We start from the raw sequence: 22453 nt of genomic DNA, 5'->3' as shown, positions 1-22453 counted from the left end.
TGGTAAGTGTGACATGGTGTTTAAATTGTTAGTAAATTCTACATTAGGTTATTGTGGTGGGTTGTGATAATGTTCTCTAAGACTCCTAGATGTTAAATATGTTAGATAACCCAACAGCGGTGCCTAGCTTTCTTCCTGAAGGATGGGAATTAAGTGTTCCTAAGTGTACCTTCCATACAACATCAAGGTAGTATAACTTGTGTTTGTTGAGTTATAGTGTGTTTCAGACACTTAATATAAATCCTAAACTTTCACTTAAGGGTTAAGAGAAAGTTAAGACTCAGAAACATTAAGATCACATACGTAGTGTGAGGTAATCACTTTCCTAAGGTAGAGCTCTCTAAAATGTTCTCTGTTTCATCACCATGTTTTTATTTTATTTGTTTTTTTATTAATCTATTTATCTATTAAGTTTTATTTAAATACCAGTTAGTTAACATACAGAACATACAGTGTAATAGTAGTTTCTCTTGGACAATATAGTGATTCAACACTTCAATACATTACCTGATACTCATCACAAGTTCCCTCCTAAATCCCCATCACCTATTGGAAGTTTCTGACAATTGATGTATTTTAAACTCAATTGTAGATACCATGCCAAGAATTCTACTTGACTTTTGACATTTTTGTGAACCAGTAGTCATTTTTAGTTGCCTTAATTTCAAAAACAAATGAGATAAAAAATTGGGTTCTTAAAGAAAAGTATATGTACATTATATTTATGAATATAATATGTAATGTGTAAATATCTTGCTCTTGTTTGTTTTTCGTGATGAAGACATTGCTGATTTAAACTCACGTGAACTGTTTAAATCTAGGTAAAAGTGTTGTGTGGCAAAATTTACTATGTGGTAAGAAAAAGAATCAGGGGCGCCTGGGTGGCTTAGTCGGTTAAGCGTCCGACTTTCTCTTAGGTCATTATCTCGCGGTTCGTGGGTTCGAGCCCCGCGTCGGGCTCTGTGCTGACTGCCAGCTCAGAGCCTGGAGCCTGTTTCAGTCTGTGACTCCCTCTCTCTCTGACCCTTCCCTGCTCACGCTGTCTCTCTCTCTCTCTCCTAGAAATAAATAAAACATTAAAAAAAATTAAAAAAAAAAAGAATCAGACTTTAAAAATCAGCTTTGTTTTTAGTGTTCACCAATAAGCTAAAATTTTAAAGGAAATTCATCATGCTTCTCCCTCTCTCTCTCAAGTCTAGATTATACTAGGTCACTTATATACGAATTATATAAACTGAAGTAATTTTAATCCTTAAAAGTTGAATTAGAAATAGTATCCTGGTTGAAGCATTAAAATTGTTAAAGGATTTCAGAGTTAATTATATTACTAATTCAGGATTGACTGGTGGAGAGACCCATTTTTAAAAAAAAAAAAAAATTTTAATGTTTGTTTATGTTGAGAGAGAGAGAGAGTGCCAGCAGGGGAGGGGCAGAGAGAGAGGGAGACACAGAATCTGAAGCAGGCTCCAGGCTCTCAGCTATCAGCACAGTGCCTGACATGGGGCTGGAACTCAAGAACCATGAGATCATGAGATCATGACCTGAGCCGGAGTCAGATATTTAACCGACTGAGCCACCCAGGCGCCCCTCTGGGCTATTTAAAAAAAATTTTTTTAAATGTTTATTTATTTTTGAGAGAGAGAGTGACAGAGTGTGAGCAAGGGAGGGGCAGAGAGAGAGGGAGACACAGATTCTGAAGCAGGCTCCAGGCTCTGAGCTGTCAGCACAGAGCCGGATGCGGGGCTCGAACCCACCAGTGGTGAGGTCATTAAGTTGGACGCTAAACCGACTGAGCCACCTGGGTGCCCCTGGAGAGACCCCTGTCTTAAGCAGATGAGAGAAACATAAGAGTTTGTCTTCATAGTAATAAAATATGTAGGAAAGACAATTAATTTGTATAAAAATTGAGTTGCTCTCCAGATGTTTAGCCTCCGTGTGTGTTGTGCTTGCTTTTTAAAGACAGAACTGGGAATAAGCGCAATTGGTTTGCGGATCTGGATTTGGAAGAAAAGGCAGCTATTTTCATGCCATACATATGGGAGGTTTTCGCTTGGCTAAGACACCACTTCACAGTATCTGTTGTTTGCGACTCCGCAACTTTGTAGTTGACATGCATTCATTCCACACATGCTTTTTAATTGTCTGGTCCTGAGTTTCCAAGTGGTGGAAACATCCTAGAATATTATAGTTCATCACAGCTTGAGCTGTGTTTGAATTCATTCCTGGTCAGCATCTCTGTTGGATCTCATTGCACTTCAGTTTCCTTTAGAGGACTGTTTAAGTATTTGATTTTGCCCATTCTCTCTATATTTATTCCATCAGCATTATAATCACAGGGTGATTATAATCACACACTTTATAAGAAATTATATCTCTAGAAAAGCTGTTACTCACAGAGTATGAAATACTAAATTCATAATATTTCAGAACAAATTTAATCTGTTTTTGTTGTTCTCTCTATTAGCAGTAACTAATTCCATTTCATAGTATTAAATTATTAGTAAATATGTCTTGTTTGCTTATTTTCTGACAAATGCACATAAATTGTGAATCTTGATGGCATTGGTGCTTCCATGAAGTAATAAATATTAAGTGCCTTTAATGGAGTTGCTAGACTTTAATGCATATTTGCTTTCCTTACCTGTATCCTGTTTTGTTTTGTTGTTTGTTTGTTTGTTTGTTTTTACCTGCTATCTGTGGGCCACAGTAATTACTTGGCAGTTATGGTTTGAAATGTCACTTTTACTAGCTTGGGAAAAAAAGGCTTTAAAACCATTTACATTTTATTCCTTAGATATAGTTTATTTTGAAAGTGGAATTAGAGGTTTTAAGTTTGCCTCCTTATCAGTTTTTACCTTATGAGTTAGTTATCTAGGCTTCAAGGTTCTGTGCAGCTCTTTATAGTTCACAAAGCATACCTGAGGAGCTATCTTTTCTACCAGTTTGCAGTCTACTGTCTATGTATCCTAACTTGACCAATTGTTTTCTGACCTTATACCAATTTGTTGCAGTCCTCTGGAAAAGCCCCCATTTTGTCATTGAGATTTTGAAGTTCAGAGCCTCAAATACTGGCAGTGTTTTAGAAGTCATTTTCCTAGTGCAAAATAGTGGGATTGCTACTTCTTTTTTAACCACTTATGCAGTCCAAGGTTGCATTAGCTTTTCTTAAGCTGCCACATCACACTTGTAACTCATATTGAGCTTGTGTAGAGTTCCCATTTTCTGCTCCCCCAATTTTTATAGTTCCCCAATTTGTACTCCTATAGTCTCCTAAGGTAGTAGTATGTTAGGATTGTACATGTATCTCAATTATATTTTTATGCTATTCATTTTTTTAAGTTACAACATTTGGAACTGTTGATTTCTATCCAGATAGTATTCTTACAACCTTATACTTTCTGTATGTTTTATAAATATACATTTTCTGTTGTTATAGAAGTAATGGATAGGAATGGTGAAGAGGGCAAAGAACAAATTTTGTGACATAGTCAGCAAAATTTTTAAATTCTTATTTTTTGAAATTGAATTCCAACCTAGAATTCAGATGATATATTCCTGGAGTCTTGTATTTATACTTAAATGATGCTAATTACATAATAGTATATACTTAGAAGCTTTAATACAAATTACATGTCATATTGTGCCTCCGTAAATAAAATGAAATAGGAGTAGTTTCTTGCACTCTAATAATTAAAAGAAATTGAACGTCAAAACTGCCTTTTTCTTTTCCACAGGATGATAGCAAGCAGGCACAATTCTTAGCTCTGGCTGTTGTTTACTTCATTTCGGTTCTGATGGTTTCCAAGTACCGTGACATATTAGAACCCCAGCGAGAGACTGCAAGAACTGGAAGCCAACCAGGTAGAAACATCAGACAAGAAATAAATTCGCCAACAAGTACAGGTACTATTTATTTTTAATTATTTGAGTTTTTATCATCATTTATCTCCTTTTTATTTCGTTTATACACCCAGTTCAAACTAGTCTTATTTATAAAATCACATCAAAAATTTATAAGTAGATGGTATATAAATACCAATTTAATATTCCTTAATTCTGCAGAAATGTGGAGATTTCCACAATATTTGCTGTATTCTCATTTTATCATGCAATTTTGGTTTTAGGGTTTTCCATCTGTTAATACAAATCATTTACTACTTAATATGCAAATAAGTGATATATTTGAAATGTATTGCTTTTTAACTGATATGAACATGAAAGTAGGAGATCCTTATAAAGACTTTGAATAAGCAAAAATATAAACCTTTAGAGCCAGTTTTAAAGATAGCTTCTTTCTTGCTTTCTCTCTCTCTCTCTCTCTCTCTCTCTGTATCTGTCTCTCTCTCTCTTTTGCCATGTATTGCAATTTAAGGATATAAATATTTTATCAAAAATTCATAATCAAACATACATTCTAAACTTTATAACAAAGTTGCTTCAACTTAAAGACTTACAACAAGGAACCATCTTGGGTCATATTGTTTTTATTTTTTGGAGAAGACGCTTACGTTGTGGGAGTTCTTGACTTATCAGCTTTGCCTATTCTGCTTGAAAATGATAAACCGACATTTTAGTATCATGGGGTGCCTTCTATCAGTTGCATTTCCTGCCATGTATTTATATCAAGTTTGTTTCTTGGTTGTTTGCAGTGTATCCTTGGTAACCTAGTGGTTATTTCATGTACCACTGGATTAGTTTGTAGTTGAGATTGTCTTCCTTAAATAAATGCATATGATATATAAATAAAATGGATATTTTAAAAAGTGAGTAGAAATTAGTGGTCAAATCTCTGCATCTTGTTTTCCATGAGCATATCATATCTCCTTTTACCTTGCCACTGTGGAAATATGGATTGTGTTTTAGCTGTTATACTTTATTTTTGCATGCTATATTTACTTTGAACACATAAACATGACACTATTCATTGTAGTATACTTTTAACTTTATTCTTTAAATTAAACATTATCTTACCATTCCAGTTTATGTCTTTTGACCATTCAGAATACTAAGACACTACATTAATCAATTTTTTCTTCATTTTTAATGCATTCATGTCTGCTTTATATGTATAAAACAAGCAATATTTTAGTCAGCCTTCCGGTTCTGGTTTTGTGTGCGTGTTTGTCTTTCTGTATGTTGTCAAAATTACTCTACTTAACAAGTGTATGATTTCTCCTTTCTCTTAATATGTAACCTCTTTCCTTCCCCCAGAGATGCAGTGTTTATTTCTAGTCCTGCTTGCATGTTGCAGTAATACAGAGTTATCATGGATCTCCAGTGGACCATTTGCAGGTTGTTACATGCTGGCTCAAATTTGATTCCATGATTTTCTCTACAGTTGTGGTCATACCATCTATCCCTCATCCAAGTCTGAACCATGGATTCCTTGCCAAGTTAATTCCTGAGCAGAGCTTTGCCCACTCATTTTACAAAGGTAATACTGACCTCATCTCCTGACCTGTTTGGGTATTCATATTTCATTAATTGTTGTACAATAAATATCCATAATGTAATTGTTTATAAACAAGTATACACCTCAGGTTTCATGGAGATATGATATGTTATAGTTATATTTGGCTGTTGGGAGCAAAATATAATTTGTGTATTTGTATTTCATCACATTTCTTTAAAATGTCATCTGCAAATTAAGGATACTTAATTATATATGTCATAATATTCACAGTGGTGCTATTTTCTGGAGTTTGCAGAAGAGAGCATCAAATTGATCTATAAGTTGCTTAGCTTTCTGTCAGAACAAAGTCATTTAAAGGAATACAAATAATTCTTCAACAAACAACATAAAATTCACTATGAGGCATTCAATAAAAATTATTAAACATGTAAGAAGCAGGAAAATAGAATATATAAGCTAGAGAAAAAAATCATTCCATAGGAACAGATTCAGAAAGGGCAGAGATGGCAGAATTAGATAAAAACATTCAATCAGGTGTTATAAGTATGTTCAAGATGTTTGTCAATCTAAAAGGAATAGTGAATGTAATGAGAATAAAGTGGAAGGGTTTTTTTTTTTTTTTAAAGAACAAGTTGGAAGTTTTAGAGATAAAAAATAAAATAGCTGAGGTGATGTCTCTGCGTAACATTAAAATGGGATTACTCTCTGCAGAACAAAGGATTGTGGTAAACAAAATTTGGCTCCCTGCCCCACGCAAGACTTTCCCATGCATTAATTCCGTGCATAATTCCTGAAACAGTGAATATGACGGATTTTGCTCCTGTGACTATGTTGTATTCCATAGCACAGTTGTTTTTAATAGAGAGTGATTATCCATATAGTCCTGACCTAATTCCATGAGCCCCATAAAGACAGAGAGTTTTCTCTGGCCAGTTACAGAAAAGGAAGTCAGAAAGACTCGATGTAAGGGTGATTTGACTTGAAGGAAGTCCTTTATTGCTGAGACGAGGGTGACTCCAGTTCAAAGACCTAAGATCACTTTGTGGGGCCTTAGAGCACTACCTGGCTGACAGTCAGAGAGTAAGTGCGGGACTTAAGCCTACAACAACAGAGAACTGAATTCTGCCAGTAACTTGAGTGAGTTTAAAGAGAACCCTGAGCTCCAGATGATATCATAGTTCAATGTATTCTATATATTGGCTAATAATATGAAGACCGACTTGTCGAACAAATAGTGAAGAATTTTTTGTTACAACTTGATGAATGCACAGAATTATTTTTATAAATGTGCAACCTTTGAACATCATGATGAAGTAAAGGAAAAATTCTTTCTTTGCAGCTTTATTGCTTACAAACATCTAGCTGTGAGCTAAGAGGAATTAGATTAGATTAAAAGTCAAGAGTTGGTTTTGTATAGAAGTGTATTTACGAAGGCTTAGATGTAGTGATTGGAAACTATCCTAAAACAGTTATCCAGATTAAGGAGCCTACATCAGAATATCAATGTACTGTTTTCTTTACCAAGGATATTTTCTTGTGAAAGCAGTATTAGTTGAACTGCACAGTGTTCTTCGTGGCATAATAAAATTTTGAATAACTTTAAGACTGATACGACAAATTTGCTGTTTTCATTACTATGTGATAATATGGAAGCTGATCATAAGTAACTGTTATTGAATGCTGTGGTACAATGGGTATTAAAAAGAGTTCTATTCATGATGCCGGAACTACAAAGTCAACTCTTGGTGTTTTTACAGGATAAGAAACCAGTCTGATTCCACTCTTAAAAGACTAGTAGGACTGGCTGGTTTCTCAGACCTATAAAATATTTTTAAGGAATTCAGTACTTACAAATGGGGGATGATTGCAATATGTTTTTTAAGTGGCACAAAAGATCAAAGGGCAAAGGTTAGAATCTTGGAAGTAAACAGTTTTTTGACATTTTTTACTATTTAATAATTATTATTTAATATAATTATAAATGAAAGTATCTTGATCTTTAAGGATGATCTTGATTTTGCTCATCCTTGAAAATCTATCTCCTGACACATTATATATTATCTATCTATCTATTATCTATCTATATATGATAGAAGGTTTGTGTTTAATTTTCCACCAGAAGAAGATTTATACATAAAGGATTCATAGAACTGGAATCCATTGCTTTTACTGAAATATAGTTTATATTTGATTATAACACAAGATACATTCCTGGAACTGGTCATTGATGAGCATTGAGAGTATATTTTGAAGAAACAGCATTTCTAGTTTCGTTTTGGATGAAAATTTAAAATGAATATCCTGAGCTCTCTGAGTTTTCATTCCTTGAAGATACCTCTGTGACAGTTTTTTCTACTCTGTGTGATATTAAAATAAAACAAAAAACAGGTTAGCTCTGTGTTATTCCCATGAGTGGCATTATTGCCAGTTCAGCTTGGATTAGATAAATTAACAAGGAAAAGCTCATTGCCACATTATCAGCTTTGAATATTTATATTCCCAGTATTTATATAAAACGTATTTATATAGGCATCTCTTTTGGGGAATCACTCTTTTACTGAAACTTATTTGTTTGTTTATGGTGTGTGATGAAAAAACTCACAAGTATAACAACATATGTATATATTGATCACGTATACATACACTTTCAGTGAGCAACATGGACCATTTATAATTGTTTTCTTTTTCCCAGTGTTATCTTTGTTCTGATTAAATTGAAGTTTATGTTTTGTCTGTGGAGCCAAATAATAAAAATATTTGCGCTTTTATTTTGTGTATTTTTAAAAATTATTTTTAATTCATTTTCAAAATGTCAATGATAGATTGAGAAAACAGGAAATTTTCACAGATACTTTGAGAAATACTGATCTGGACTAGTTAACTCCTTCACACTTCTCTTTCTTCTTTCAACTCATTATTGAGCCTTTTAAAATATTCTGAACTAGCTGTTTTTGGCTTCTCTTGCTCTCTTTTTTTTAATCTTTGATATTCCCTTTGTTCAAAGTCTTACCCCTTTTTGGAGCATTCCCATAGTTTCTTCATTGGACTTCTTTAGTCATTTAGTCTAGTACTGATGACAATAAAAAGTAACATTAAGATATATAATAAAGTAATGAAATGTAATTTATATTTAATATAATACATTTATATAATAAATATATCTAATACATAGCAAGTATAATAAAGCAATTTTTCTTTCTAAAAATTTCTAAAAGTACCCTGTAATTTAAGAGACAAAGGTAAAATACTGTAACTTGTAGTGGCACACTACTTTAGTTCTAATTTACCTGGATTCTACAATCGTCTCTAAAGTAGTTTCTTCATCTCTTACTGTCTTTATTCTAGTTTCTACAATTTTGTTGTAATTTGTTTTAAAATGTAAGTGATATATCTTTCTTCCTTTCTTTCTTTCACTTAAAATATTCTGGTAGCATTTAGAGCAAAAATATGGGCTTCGGATAATAATTTGACTGCTGATTACCTTTCCAGATTTATCTCATGTTATTCTTCCATTTGCTCACTATGCTACTATAATCAAACTATCTTTTCATTCTTTAATAATTATAAGCATTTTCCTGACTCTTTGTATTTTTGTGACTCTTTGTATTTCTGTACCTTTGTATTTTGGTGCTGGTGTTTGACTCTCTCTTTTTCCTAATATTTGTATCCCTGTTGCATGTTCACCTTTCAGGTGTCTCCCTAAACATGCCTACCTCACTGCTGTACCTGAGTAGCTTCCTCCCCTTGGCCAGCCTGTTCTCTGCCACTACATCCTCTCCCATTTTCCTTTTTGCACTTACACAGTTTATTTCTTTGTTTAGTTGTTTATTGGAATGTGTACTTCAAGAGAGATGTCCCTGACATCTAGCATGGCACTTGGAAGTAAATATAGTAAATATTTGCTAAGTAGGTGAGTAAGCCAGTGAGAAAACTAAACAATTTTCTAAAAATTTGATACTGATGATAACCATAAAGCGTATTTCATTATTAAGCATGTAAAAAAGAGGCAAAAAACTTTCATGGATAACTTGGCCTAGATGCTTAAGAAGTTTTATATTACTCATTTCACTATAGGTTTAAAAAGAATAAAGTTAACATTTAGGTGAACTTGAAAATAAATATGTTAGTTTTCCTCTAACAATTTATTATTAGGGAAAAGAATTAACACCTGAAACAAAATAGTTAAGATAATGTAGTACTGGTAAAAGCGCAGGCATTTGGCATGAATGGTCTATAAATATGATGGAATTTGCATCAGTATTTCTTACAGTATAAATATATTGCATATAGGATCATACATTATAAATGCAACTTTTCTAGTCAAATAGAAAAAGAAGTATCATTTGTCAGATGGTATTGAGGTTACCGAATGGGCAACTATTTAAAGAAATTAATTTATATCCTTATCTCATTTATTATACCAGATAAACTTAACATGCACTAAATTTAAAGGTAAAAATGAAACTGAAAATAATTAAAGAAAATTAAAGTTAATATAAAAAAAAGTGTTTTAAATTATAACATCAGAAACTGAAGTTCAAAGTATAAGATACAACCAAATAAAAGTTTTGTATATCTGCATGTTGAAAACGTTGACAAAATTTTAAGCAAATACAAACAGGAGAACTTTTACATTTATATGATAAAAATTAATAACTTTAATGAACAAACAGCTCTTACAGATCAACTCAAAGAATGTATCACACTAGGGGAAACATAGAAAACATCAAGGACTTAACAAAAGACAGTCCTGTACAACACAGATAAGAACAATATATTTAAATCTAATAAATTTATATTGAAACAAAAATACGCCATAATTTGCAAGTTGGGCAAAATTCTGAGGGATTGGAATGCAAATATGTATACTTAATAAGGCATAAAAATACTTATAACCCTTAAGCTGATCATTTTACTTTTAGAATTATTATGGAAAGAAGTAAGCAATGCCAATAATTTATATACAAATATTTTATCACTTAGTTTTTATTTATTGTGTGTTTAGAAATAAAGTTAACATTTATTAAATAAGTTGTTATATATCAAATAACAAAGGTTTTCAGTGTTAGATATTTGTTATTTTCTCTTGCTTTTGGAATCATTTTTAATGTATTCATTGTATTCCATTATGTGGATGCATTATAACTTATTTAATAAGTAATCTAATACACTGTCATAATATTTATAGAGTTTATATTTCAGTTTTTTATAGGTAAAAATCATGCCCTGTATTCCTAGCAGATATTTCTTAAAAATAACTCTTTGAAATAAATGTCTGTTTTCAGTACTAGTAAAGGACTAATAAAAACCTTCCTCTCCTTTCTTTTCTTTCATCCTCTAATTTAACTTTTCTTTCAGTTTACTTTTTGATTCCTTCATTATATATATGCTGAATAAATGAATGATTTTCTTTTATATCCTAGTTACTGGGGATATATAATAGCAAAACGTCCCTGTCCTTGTGAAGCTAACATTCTAGCAAGGTAGATACATTTATAGAAACCATACACTGTGGGGCTCCTGGGTGCCTTAGTCAGTTAAGCGTTGGACTCTTGGTGTGAGCTTAGGTCATAATCTCACAGCTTTGTTGGTTTGAGTCCCGCATCGGGCTCAGTGCTGACGGCGCTGGGCCTGCTTAGAATTCTCTCTCTCCCTCCCTGTCTGCCCCTCCCTGGCTTGCACTGCATCAGTCTCTCTCACAATAAATACATAAACTTATATATATATATATATATATATATATATAAAGTGTATATATATATATATACACACACACACACATATATGTATATATATATATGCACATATAATTCTAAGTTATACTGGATTCTAAGAAGTAACATTACAGACTATTATGAAAAACCACAAAAGAAGAAACCTAATTTAATTTGGGGGTTGGGAATGACTTCTCATTGAAGAGGTATTTAAGCTGGGAACTAGAGATGAATTCAGTGAGTTTGAGAAAAATGATGGGATAATGGAAGTATATTACTGAAAAGGTAGCAACATATTCAGAGAAATTTCTTGGCATATTTTGGGAACAGATGTAAGTGGATAAGAGTCAGGAAGAGGGTGCCTGCGTGACTCAGTTGGTTGAACATTGGACTCTCGATTTCAGCTCGGGTGATGATCTCATGGTTTGTGGCATTGAGCCCTGCATGGAACTCTGAGCTGACAGCAGCAGTGGGCTTGGATCCTCCCTTTTGTCTCTCTCTGCCCCTCCCCCACTTGATTTGTGCACATGCCTGTGTGTGAGGTCTCTCCCTCTCTCTCTGTCTCTTCTCAAACTTAAAAAAAAATGTTAAGAATCAAGGGAAAGAGAAATATGAGTTTAGATAGGTATGCAGGTACCAACTCATGTAGAGCTTGAAAACTATTTTAAGGATTGAGTTTTAAAATAAGTAGAAAGGTATTATATTAATGTTCTATTGCTGCCATTACAAATTACCACAGACTTACTGGCCTAAAACAGTACAGTTATATTATCTTACAGTTTCATAGATCACAAGTCAAACATGAATTTGGCTAGGCGAAAATCAGACCTTCATCAACACTGCATGCCTTTCTGGAGGCTCTTGAGGAGAATCCATCTTCCTTGCCTTTTTGGCTTCTAGAGACCACCTATATTCCTTGGTTCATGGCAGTCTTCCTTCTTCCCCCATCTTTAGAACCAAGAACAGTGCATCTTTCAGACTGTTCTTCTGGAGTTACATCATCCTCTGAGCACAGTTAGGAAAGGTTTTTTTCCTCTGAGGACTTGATGTTAGATTAAGCCACTTGGATAATCCAGGATAGTCTTTCCTTCTCAAACCCTCCCCCTACCCCCATTTAATGTCCTTTTTGCTATCGAAGGTAACAGTCACAGGTTACGAGAATTAGGATATGGACATCTTTAAGGGGTGTTGTTATTCTATCTACTATAAGTATTGTAATCTGACTTACACTTTTACAAGAGTGTTTTGGGTACAGTGAGGGAATCTGGATAAACCAGTTGGAGTCTGTTGCTTTCTAGCTAAGTGATGCTATTACTTGATACTAAAGTATGGTGTCACTGGAGATCAAAGAGGAAAATAAATTAGACATACCTTGAAAGTAAAATTGAAAGTGTATGGTAATAGGTTAGATGTGGGGCATGAAGTCTCCCAAGTTTTCAAAGTCATGCCTGGCCACCTGGTCTGAAGTTCTGAGATCAAATGGCCATTTATCAATGCAAACAATATAGGTAGGTAAGGTTGAAGAGAATGACCAAGACTTCCATTTTCAGTATGTTAAATGTATTTTTCTTTTCTTTTTTACCTTCTGATTCCCTTTACCCATTTCTCTCTCCTCCCCAGAAACCACAATCTATTCCTTCTTGGTATCTAAGAGCTTGATTTTTTTTTTTTTAAGATTCCACATATAAATCAAATCATATGATATTTGTCTTGTTCTCTCTAATTTATTTCACTTACCATAATGCCCTTGAGGTCCATCTTTGTGTCACAAATGACAAGATTTCATTCTTTTTAATGACTGAGTCACATTCCATTTTGTTTATATACCACAATTTCTTTAACCATTCATCCATCAGTGGTCATAAATGACACTTATGTACTATTATGTACTATTATAAACAGTACAGTAGGCATGGGGGTGCATTTATCTTTTCCAGTTAGTGTTTTTGTTTACTTAGGATAAGTTCCCAGAGGTAGAATTGCTGGGTCATATGGTTCTGTTATTAATTTTTTGAGGAACTTCCATACTATTTTCCATAGTGGCTGTACCAATTTACATTCACACCAACAGTGCACAAACATTCTCTTCCCTTCATATCCTTACCAACGTTAGTTATTTCTTGTCTTTTTGATATTAGACATTCTAACATATGAAGTGATATCTATCTCGTTGTGGTTTTGATTTGCATTTCCCTGGTGATTAATGATGTTGAACATTTTTAAATGTATTTTGTGGCCATATTCATGTCTTTTTCGGAAGAGTGTCTATTCAGATCCCGTGCCTTTTTTAAAAATGGGATTTTTTTTTTTTTTGCTTGAGTTCCTTATATATTTTTTATATTAGCTTCTTATTGGGTGTATAATTTGCAAATACTTTCTCCCATTTGGTAGGCTGCTTTTTCATTTTGTTGATGATTTCCTTTGCTATGTAGAAACAATTTAGTTTGATGTAGTCCTGTTTGTTTATTTTTGCTTTGTTGCTTTTGCTTTTGGTATCAGATTTTAAAAAATCATTGTCAATACCTATGTCAAGGAGTTTACCACCTATGTGTTCTATGGTTTCAGATCTAACATTCAAGTCTTTAGTCCATTTTGAGTTAATTTTGTGTATGGTATAACTTAGTCATCAAGTTTCATTCTTTTGCATGTGGCTGTTCAGTTTTCCCAGCATCATTTATTGAAGGGACCATCCTATCTCCATTGTATATTTTTTGAGTCCTTTGTTGTAAATTAATTGACTATATAGGTGTAGGTTTATTTTTGGACTTTATTCTGTTTCATTGAGCAATGTGTATATTTTTATGTCGATACTGTTTGATTACTTTAGCTTTCTAATCTAGTTTGAAATCAGCCAGTGTGAAGCCTCCAGCTTTTTTGCTCTTTCTCAACATTGCTGTGGCTCTTTGAGGTCTTTTGTGGTTCTGTACACATTTCAGCATTATTTATTATATTTCTGTGAAACATTAATAGCATTGGTTCTTCCAAGATATCTAAGTACAGGATATCTTCTATTTACTTGTTTCTTCAGTGTTTTCCATTAATGTCCTGCAGTTCTCAGTATATAGTTGTTTGCCTCCTTAAATTTATTCTTAGGTATTTTACTCTTTTTGATGCAATTATAAATGGGATTGTTTTCTTAAATTCTCTTTCTGATTGTTTCTTATTAGTGTATAGAAATGCAACAGATTTCTTGATACTGATTTTGTATCCACAGCTAACTGAATTTGTTCTAAAAGGTTTTTTAAGTTTACTTATTTATTGTGAGAGAGAGAGAGCAGGGAGGAGCAGAGAGAGAGGGAGAGAATCCCAAGCAGGCTGTGCAGAGCCTGATGCAGAGCTCCAGCCTATCAACCATGAGATCATGACCTGAGCAGAAGTCAGACACTTAACTGACTGAGCCACCCAAGCATCCCTCTTCTGACAGTTTTTTTGATGCAGTCTTTAGGATTTTCTATATATAACATGTCATCTGTAGATATAGACAGTTTTACTTCTTCCTTTCCAATTTGGATGCCTTTTATGTCTTTTTCTTGCCTAATTATTCTGGCTGGGACTTCCAGTACTCTGTTGAATAAAGGTGATGAGAATGGGTATCCTTGTCCTTTTCCTGTTCTTAGGAGAAAAGCTTTTAACTTTTCACCATTGATGGTGGTAGCTATGGGGTTGTCAAGGATGGTCTCTGTTATGTGGAAACCTCTATACCCACTTTGTTGAGAGCTTTCCTAACAAATGGTTGTTAAATTTCGTCAGATGCTTTCCCTGCATCTGTTGAAATGATCGTGTGATTTTCATCTTTGCTTTTATTAAAGTGGTTTATCACATTGACTGATTGGCAGATGCAGAGCCATCCTTGTGTCCCTGAAATAAATCCCCCTTGATCATGGGATATGGTCCTTTCAATGTATTGTTGAATTTTATTTGCTAATTTGCTAATGTTTTGTTGAGAGTGTTTCTATCTGTTAATTAGGAATATCAGCCTATAATTTTCTTGTCTCTTGTATCTCTTGTTTGGTTTTAGTATCAGGATAATGCTTGCCTCAGTAAAATGAGTTTAGAAGAGCTTCCTCCTCTTCTGTTTTTTTGAAATAGTTCAAGAAAGATTGTTACTCATTCTTCTTTAATGTTTGGTGAAGCCACCTGGTACTGGACTTTTGTTTGTTGGTAGTCTTTTTTTAGATTATAGATTTCTTTATAATTTAGTTTTGGTAGATTGTATGTTCCAGGAATTTGTCCTTTTCCTCCAGGCTGTCTAATTCATTGGCATAATATTATTTGTAGTAGTCTATGATCCTTTGCATTTCTGTGATATCAGTTGTAACAGCTCTTCTTTCATTTGTGATTTTATTTATTTGAATACTCTCTTTTTTCCTTAATGAGTCTAGCTAAAGATTTGTCAATTTTCTTTACTTTTCAAGGGCCAGCTTTTAGTTTCATTGATCTTCTCTATAGTCTTTTTACTATTTTATTTATTTCTGCTCCAATCTTCATTATTTCCTTTTTTCCTGCTAACTCGGGCTTTGTTTATTCTTCCTTTTCTGCACCTTTTTTACAGCTTGAGGTGTAAAGTTAGATTGTTTATTTGAGACTTTTCTTCTTTCTTGAGGTGGGCATCTGGTCTAATGTAGTATTTAAGGCAGATGGGTCCACATCAATTTTCTGTCTGGATAATCTATCCATTGATGTAAGTGAGTAAGTGAGTATTAGAATCCCCTTCTATAATCGTATTGCTGTCTATTCCTCCTTTAGGTCTGTTAATATTTGCTTTATATATTTAGATGTTGCTATGTTGGATGCATGTTTATAAATGTTACATCCTTTTGTTGAATTGACCCCTTTATCCTCATGTAACTGCCATCCTTGTTTATTACAGTCTTTGTTCTTCTTTTGTCCATGTGCTTTAATTCAAGTATAGCTACTTGACTTTATTTTGGTATGGAATATTTTTTCCATCCTTCACTTTTACTCCCTGTGTGTCCTGACACCTAATGTTAGACTCTAGTAGGCAGTGGATATGATTGGTCCTGTTTTTTGGTTTTCATTCATTTGTTTGTTATTGAGCCCCTCTGTATCTTTTGATTGGAGAATTTAGTTTACATGTGTCTGGTGCCCCAATTTTTGTGGCTGCCATCCAAGGGAAACCTCTTGACCACCTGACTCCGAAGACCAGAGGAGCTTGTGTGCTTGGTGTTTGGGACTGTAATAATCTGTGCCACCCAGAAAGGAGCACATGCCTCAGTCTGGCATCCCAGGTTTGCAGTTTGCTGCCGGTGGGCAACTGTGTATTGCCTGACTCTGGCAACTTACGCTTGTGAGTGTAATAGGATTGTAACCAATGGAGGAAAAGTTCTTAAACAGCCACCACCCACAGGGCACATATAGAAGCAGCAGACCCACAAACTCTGTCTTTCTGAGAAGGCTTATTAGCTAATCATCATGACTATACCCTAAGGAGCAGGCTTCTAATTAAGCCTGTATCTCGGGGCTGACTGTAATCATTTCCAGTCTATGGCGCCCTAGTTTTTTGCAGCTGCCACCCAGGGAAGCCCCTTGATCACCTGGCTCTTATGGATGGGGCGCTTTCATTCCTGGGTCCCACAGGACTCTGCCAATCTAAGAGACAGTTCTTGGCAGGCTGTCACCCCAGGGCAGACAACAGACTGAGGCACACCCTTCAGTCTTTCTGTGAAGGAGAACTCTTGAGACCTCTTGGCTTATCCTGGAGCTTGGCCTTTGGCATGTATCTAGTGGCCGATGGAGTTTATCCCAAGGAATGTAGCCTGTGGATGCCACCTTGGTGCTTTGCCTCTCCCTTGCTTCAGCAAACTGGTGTCTCTCAGAAAAAAGTATGTGCACTCATCCCAAATCCCTGGCTTTTGCAGTTGCCACCCAGGGATGCTGCCAGGGAATCTGCCTCTCGTGGCCCGTGGGATTTACACTGTCGGTTCCAAACGACCATACATATGTACGTACTTTAAAGAGCTGCCACCTGAGGGTGTATCATCTAATTAACCTGAATCTAGGTCCTCCTGTTAGGGATACTGGTAGGTCTAGGAACATCCTCAACTGCTGAGCGCTATTAACATATAATAGGCTGCTTGCACAAGTACAGAGGTTTGAGACAACAGAGAGCTGGGGCTCTTTGAGTGGAATGATAAGATATCTCTTATAGGAGCCCACTCTTTCTTTTCTTTTTTTTTTTTTTTTTAATGTTTTATTTATTTCTAGGAGAGAGAGAGACAGCGTGAGCAGGGGAGGGTCAGAGAGAGAGGGAGTCACTGACTGAAACAGGCTCCAGGCTCCGAGCCGGCAGTCAGCACAGAGCCCGACGCGGGGCTCGAACCCACGAACCGCGAGATCATGACCTAAGCGAAAGTCGGACGCTTAACCGACTAAGCCACCCAGGCGCCCCAGGAGCCCACTCTTTCAAGCATGGGAGAGGTGGTGGTTTTATCTAATGCATAGAAACCAAGACAGAGAGGCAAGCAAAATGAAGAAACAGAGGAATATGTTACAAATGAAAGAAAAAGTTAAACCTCAGAAGCAATCTTAGTGAAATATAGAGAAGTTAATTTACCTGATAAAGTTAAAAATAATGGTCATAAAGATACTCATTGAAGTGGGAAGAAGAATGTGTGAACATAGTGAGAACCTCAACAAAGAGATGGGAAAAATAAGAAGGAACCAATTACAGGTTATAGAGCTGAAGAAAAACCTAACTGAAAAATTTGAGTGGTTCAACAGATTAGATGAAGCAAAAGAAAGGATCAGTCAAGTCGGAGACAAGGTAGTAGAACTAATAGAATCTGAACAGCAAAGCATTAAAAGACAGAGAGTGAACAAGTCACCTGGGTGGCTTAGTCGATGAAGCATCCGACTTTGGCTCAGGTCGTGATCTCATGGTTTGTAAGTTCAAGCCCCACATTGGGCTCTCTGCTGACAGGTCAGAGCCTGGAATCTACTTTTGATTCTGTGTGTGTCTCTCTCTCTCTGCCCCAGCCACATTTGTGCTGTCTCTGCTCTCTCTCTGTCTCTCTCATAAATAAATAAAACTTAAAAAAAATGTAAAAAGTGAAGACAGTTTAAAAAAAAGAGTGAAGATAGTTTGAGGTTCTTATGGGACATCAAAACACACTAACATTTGCATTATAGGATTTCCAGAAGGAGAAAAGAGAAAGAAATCTTATTTGAAGAAGTAATGGCTGAAAACTTCCCTAACCTGAGTAAGGAAACAGATATCTAGATGTGTTAATTTTGAGATGTCTATGGAAATCTGCCAAGTCTTTGGAAAACTGAATCAAGGAAGAAGAGTAAGATGATAGACTGACAAGTTTCTCAATCCTTACAGTCTACTTAAGATCTACATTTCCAAGTGCAACCCCTGCAATTCTGAAAGCAAACTTATTTTTTTTCCAAGACAACATGGAAAACTTGTGAGTTCTGGAGCCAGAATTGGAACTTTGGTCAATTTGATTGCATTACCATGGTCTTTCAGTTAGGACATACTCCCTTCAGAAAGGAGGGAGAAATAACCAAAACAGCTTAAGGGCTAGAAATAAAAGGAGATAGGGGGTTGAGATGTTGTTCCCTTAGGTTAGGAGATCTTGGTTGGCACATAGAGGGAGCAGAGCTAGGAAAGATGGACAGAAGTTGAAGATACAAGGCATTAGGATGGCTCAGTCAGTTAAGCATCCAGCTTTTTGATTTCAGCTTATGTCATGAACTCACAGTTCGTGGGAGTGATCCCTGCATAGAGCCCTTTTGGGCTCCATGCTGACAACCGAGAACCTGCTTGGGATTTTCTCTGTCCTCTCTCTGCCCCTCACCCCCTTTGTCTCTCTCAAAATAAATAAACTTAAAGAAGATGAAGATGAGTAAAGAGAATAACTGATAGATGACTTGGCTGTATATTTTCTTATGAGATATGATGAAGGTGATGATGATGGTAATGATCATAACAGTAAAATCAGTAATGGCAGCAGCAAAGTACTAAAATTTATAGTAAGGTTACTCTATGCCAGGCACTGTTCATAAGTTATGTTCTTTAATCATCACAATAATATAATTTATAATGTACTCTATAATGTATGTGCTGTCATTACGCCAATTTTACAGATAAGAGAATACAGACATAAGAATGAAGCTGAGAAAACTTAAACGATTCCTCAGCTATCACAAAGCTAATAAGGGGTAAATTCATCTTCACCAAAAGGCAAACAGACTTAATTTCAAAGTCTCAGTTCTTTTTTTTTTTCATATTGAATAGTGAAATTTTTTTTTACAAATAGTTTAATGTCAAATTGGTTTCCATATAACACCCAGTGCTCATCCCCACAGGTGCCCTACTCCGTGCCCATCTCCCCGCTTCCCCCCACATCCATCAGTCCTCAGTTTGTTTCTCAGCATTCAAGAGTCTCTCATGGTTTGCCTCTCTCCCTTTCCCCCACCATTTCCCCCCTTCTTCTCCCCCTTGGTCCTCCGTCAAGTTCCTCCTAATCCTCCTATACGTGCAAACATATGATATTTGTCCTTCTCTGCCTGACTTATTTCGCTCAGCATAACACGCTCAAGGTCCATTCATGTTGCTACACATGGCCAGATTTCATTGTTTCTCATTGCCATGTAGTATTCCATCGTATAGATAAACCACATCTTCTTGATCCATTCATCCGTTGATGGACACTTAGGCTCTTTCCATGTTTTGGCTATTGTTGAGAGTGCTGCTATGAACATTGGGGTACATGTGCTCCCATGCATCAGCATTTCTGTATCCCTTGTGTAAGTTCCTAGCAGTGCTATTGCTGGTTCATAGGGGAGTTCTATTGTTAGTTTCCTGAGGAACCTCCACACTGTTTTCCAGAGGGGCTGCACCAGTTTGCATTCCCACCAACAGTGTAGGAGGGTGCCCGTTTCTCCACATCCTTGTCAGCATCTCGCGTTCTCTGATTTGCTCATTTTAGCCACTCTGACTGGCGTGAGGTGGTATCTCAGTGTGGTTTTGATTTGTATTTCCCTGATGAGGAGGGATGCTGAGCATCGTTTCATGTGTCTGTTGGCCATCTGGATCTCCTCTTTGGAGAAGTATCTGTTCATATCTTCTGCCCATTTCTTCACTGGGTTGTTTGTTTTTTGGGTGTGGAGTTTGGTGAGTTCCTTATAGATTTTGGATATTAACCCTTTATCTGATATGTCATTTGCAACTATCTTTTCCTATTCCGTTGGTTGCCTTTAGTTTTGTGGATTGTTTCCTTTGCCGTGCAGAAGCTTTTTATCTTGATGAGGTCCCAATCATTTATTTTTGCTCTTGATTTCCTTGCTTTGGGGGATGTGTCAAGTAAGAAGTTGCTGCGGTGGAATTCAAGGAGGTTGTTTCCTGCTTTCTCCTCTAGGGTTTTGATGGTTTCCTGTCTCTCATTCAGGTCCTTTATCCATTTTGAGTTTATTTTTGTGCATGGTGTGAAAATATGATCTAGTTTCATTCTTCTGCATGTTGCTGTCCATTTCTCCCAACACCATCTGTTAAAGAGGCTGTCTTTTTTCCATTGGATATTCTTTCCTGCTTTGTCAAAGATTAGTTGGCTTTATACCTTTGGGTCCAGCTCTGAGTTCTCAGTTCTATTCCATTGGTCTATGTGTCTGTTTTTGTGCCAATACCATACTGTCTTGATGATGACGGTCAAAGCCTCAACTCTTAATCATGTGTAACTTGCAAGTGTGGCTTGTCTGATAGATATAAACAGATTTATACTATATTTGGTTGTTTCTGTTTTTCTGTGGCTGAAGACCTGTTATTGGCATGTATGTTGGCATTTTATTATTAGTGCCATTGGTTGCCTCTATAACATTATGGAAATGCATGATGTATTTCAATAGGAAATGCTTTTTTTTTCCTTTGAAAAGAAAAGAGATAAAAAGTACATACACAAAGTAGGGCAAAGGAAAAGCAGAATATGTGTATATGGATATAATTGATAATTTGTTTACAGTATACAAATTGGAATTGTAAACATCACTTAGAAGTAGGACTTTTGAAAGAGTGGGATAAGGACCTCCGAAAGCAATGAGAACACTGGGAAAAGTTTTCAAATCATCTGTTCCACCTTTCTGGAAAGTAATCAAAGGCTTGCAACAATCCAGAGAATTCTAATCAAGAAAAACTGCAGAATCTTTATGAGAATAGGAAGCTTTTTGGTGATTTATCTTGCCCTGTTGCCCTCCAGTTTTCCTCAGCTCTGTGATAGCCTTAAAAATCCACATCGAGACACCTGTGGTAGCTGTGAAAAGCAGCAGCATCGCAGCAATGGAAGGAGGCTAGTTATGGTGGGAGTTCCCAGGAAGTCCCATCCTGGAGCATTATACTCTCTCTGCCTGGCAGCTGCCTGGTAAAGTTCCAATGAGCTTGTCACTCTTTAACCTGATTTTAGAGCTTCCTCCATGAGAAAAGTCCTAGATGTTTTTTGAAATAACCAGCATCATTTTTTTTTTAAACATTGCAACTGCTCAACATGGCAGTACTAGTCGGGAAAATAGGAACCTTACCAAAAAGCTTAAAAGAAAGACCTGAAAATGAGATGTTCATACTCTGGGGCCTGTATTCAGATCTAGGAAAGACATGAGAAGGTCCCAGTCATTTACCTCTGACTATCCTTGAAGTCTCTGTGCAAGCAAGAAATGAAGACTAAGGGAGCGTTTAAATTAGATTGTTGAAAGCATGCTTTACCACACATGCAAGGCCTCTGGCAAAGAGTGGAAGACATACTGGTGCAAGATATTTAAGACAATCTCTGTCTAATCATTACCTGATCACTAAGCTAACTGAACAGAAATCTAGGATGTAGATTTCATAGAATCTGTTCAGGCAAGTCAACAAACAAAACAATGATCCCCATAGGAGGAGTCTGATTTCTAAGATCTCCATTTTAAATTATTGAATATGTTCAGTTTTCACTAAATTTTTTTTTGAAACTTGTAAAGAAAAAGGAAAGAATGGCCAATACATGGGAAAAAGCAGTTCATAGAAACTGCACTTGAGGATGCCCTGATGTTGGACTGACTAGACAAATCTTTTAAGCTAGCTATTACATACATGCTTAGTTAAAGGAACCATTTTCTAAAGAATTATAAGTATCAAGCTGATATCTTACCAAACAAAGATAATCAGCAGAGAAATATTATAGAAATATTAAATAGCAAATCTTAAGGTGACAATTATGATAACTAAAACAAAAATCTATTAGAGGGGTTCAGCAGAAGATATGAGTTGGCAGAAGAAAGAATCAACATACGTGAAGACAGGCCAGTTTCTATTATCTCACTCTGAGGAACAGAA

General features: G+C 35.7%; 1 protein-coding gene across 1 annotated transcript in view; it reads left to right on the top strand.

The window, feature by feature from the left end:
- NBEA (neurobeachin) overlaps positions 1 to 22453 on the top strand; it is a 693804-nt gene that overhangs the window by 217984 nt on the left and 453367 nt on the right. The window contains exons 28-29 of the mRNA XM_039251874.1: positions 3735 to 3903; positions 5339 to 5434. Coding sequence (XP_039107805.1) covers positions 3735 to 3903; positions 5339 to 5434 — 265 coding nt within the window. The remainder of the gene's footprint in view (positions 1 to 3734; positions 3904 to 5338; positions 5435 to 22453) is intronic.

The sequence above is a fragment of the Hyaena hyaena genome, unplaced genomic scaffold (assembly GCF_003009895.1).
Source record: "Hyaena hyaena isolate Hyena2069 unplaced genomic scaffold, ASM300989v1 scaffold_398, whole genome shotgun sequence".
NCBI classification, from domain to species: Eukaryota; Metazoa; Chordata; class Mammalia; order Carnivora; family Hyaenidae; genus Hyaena; species Hyaena hyaena.
Note: the sequence above shows the minus strand (reverse complement) of the source record. Positions and strands in the feature narration are given on the sequence as shown.